The 866-nt window shown below is 56.8% G+C and overlaps 1 protein-coding gene across 1 annotated transcript in view; it reads right to left on the reverse strand.

The window, feature by feature from the left end:
* LOC110026191 overlaps positions 1-866 on the reverse strand; it is a 1,540-nt gene extending 674 nt beyond the window's left edge. Inside the window, exon 1 of the mRNA XM_020727051.1 lies at positions 29-866. Within this exon, the coding sequence (XP_020582710.1) occupies positions 29-599 (571 nt within the window). The 5' untranslated portion in view covers positions 600-866. The remainder of the gene's footprint in view (positions 1-28) is intronic.

Genomic DNA, 866 nt, shown 5'->3' on the forward strand with positions numbered 1-866 from the left:
GGGGGGTGGGGAGGGGGGGGGACGGGTCCGTGGCGAGCGAAGCGGGAGCGGAAAGCCGGCCAGCCGCGGAAGTCGTCGAGGCAGAGGATGAGTGAATTGGGGAGGGAAAGATTGCGGGTGAGGGAGGCCATGTGAAGGGCGGAGGCGCCGAGAAAGGTGCCGAGTTCGATGATGGTGAGCGGGCGGATGGAGGAGATGAGGTCGGAAAACACGGGGTTCGTGGAGCCCCAGCCGCGGGGGCGGGCTGCCGGGGGAAGGAGCAGGGCGGCGGTTTCAGGGGAAGGGAAGTGGGAGTAAGGGGAGGTGTTGTTGAAGAGGCGGTGGAGGAGGGTGGGGAGGACGAGGTCGTGCGGGACACGTTTTGCGCACTCGGTGCGGAAGAGGAAGAGGTCGTGGGGTGGGGATGAGGAGCAATTGGAATCTCGGATGGGGAGAGGTCGAGGTTTTGCGGAAGGAGGGGAGGATGTGGAGGAGAGTAGGCCGGTGATATAGCCGAGCGAGAAGAGGAGGAGGATAGCGGTGGCGGATGGGAGGGATCGACGGAGAGAAGAGAAACAGGGGAGTGTAGGCAGGGGGGATGGCCGGGAGGATTCTTTCATTGAAGCTTTTATTCGGCATAACACGAATCGATGGAGTTATTGTGCTATATAGGGATCGTGTCGTTGAGCTGTAGGAGACTTCTGACTTTGGTGACTCAGTTAGGGCGAATCAGATTGGAAGACTCGGGTTGGACGAAGGTAAGGGAAAAGTATGCGTTTGAAGCTGCCATTTATGAGCTGCTATGATATGTGATCATTTAACTCAAAAGTTTCTGTTTTTTTCTTAAGTTCTTAAATATTTCAATAAAGAAGGGAGTAGAAGAGCAG

The sequence above is a fragment of the Phalaenopsis equestris genome, unplaced genomic scaffold (assembly GCF_001263595.1).
Source record: "Phalaenopsis equestris unplaced genomic scaffold, ASM126359v1 Scaffold000357, whole genome shotgun sequence".
In the NCBI taxonomy this organism is placed as follows: domain Eukaryota; kingdom Viridiplantae; phylum Streptophyta; class Magnoliopsida; order Asparagales; family Orchidaceae; genus Phalaenopsis; species Phalaenopsis equestris.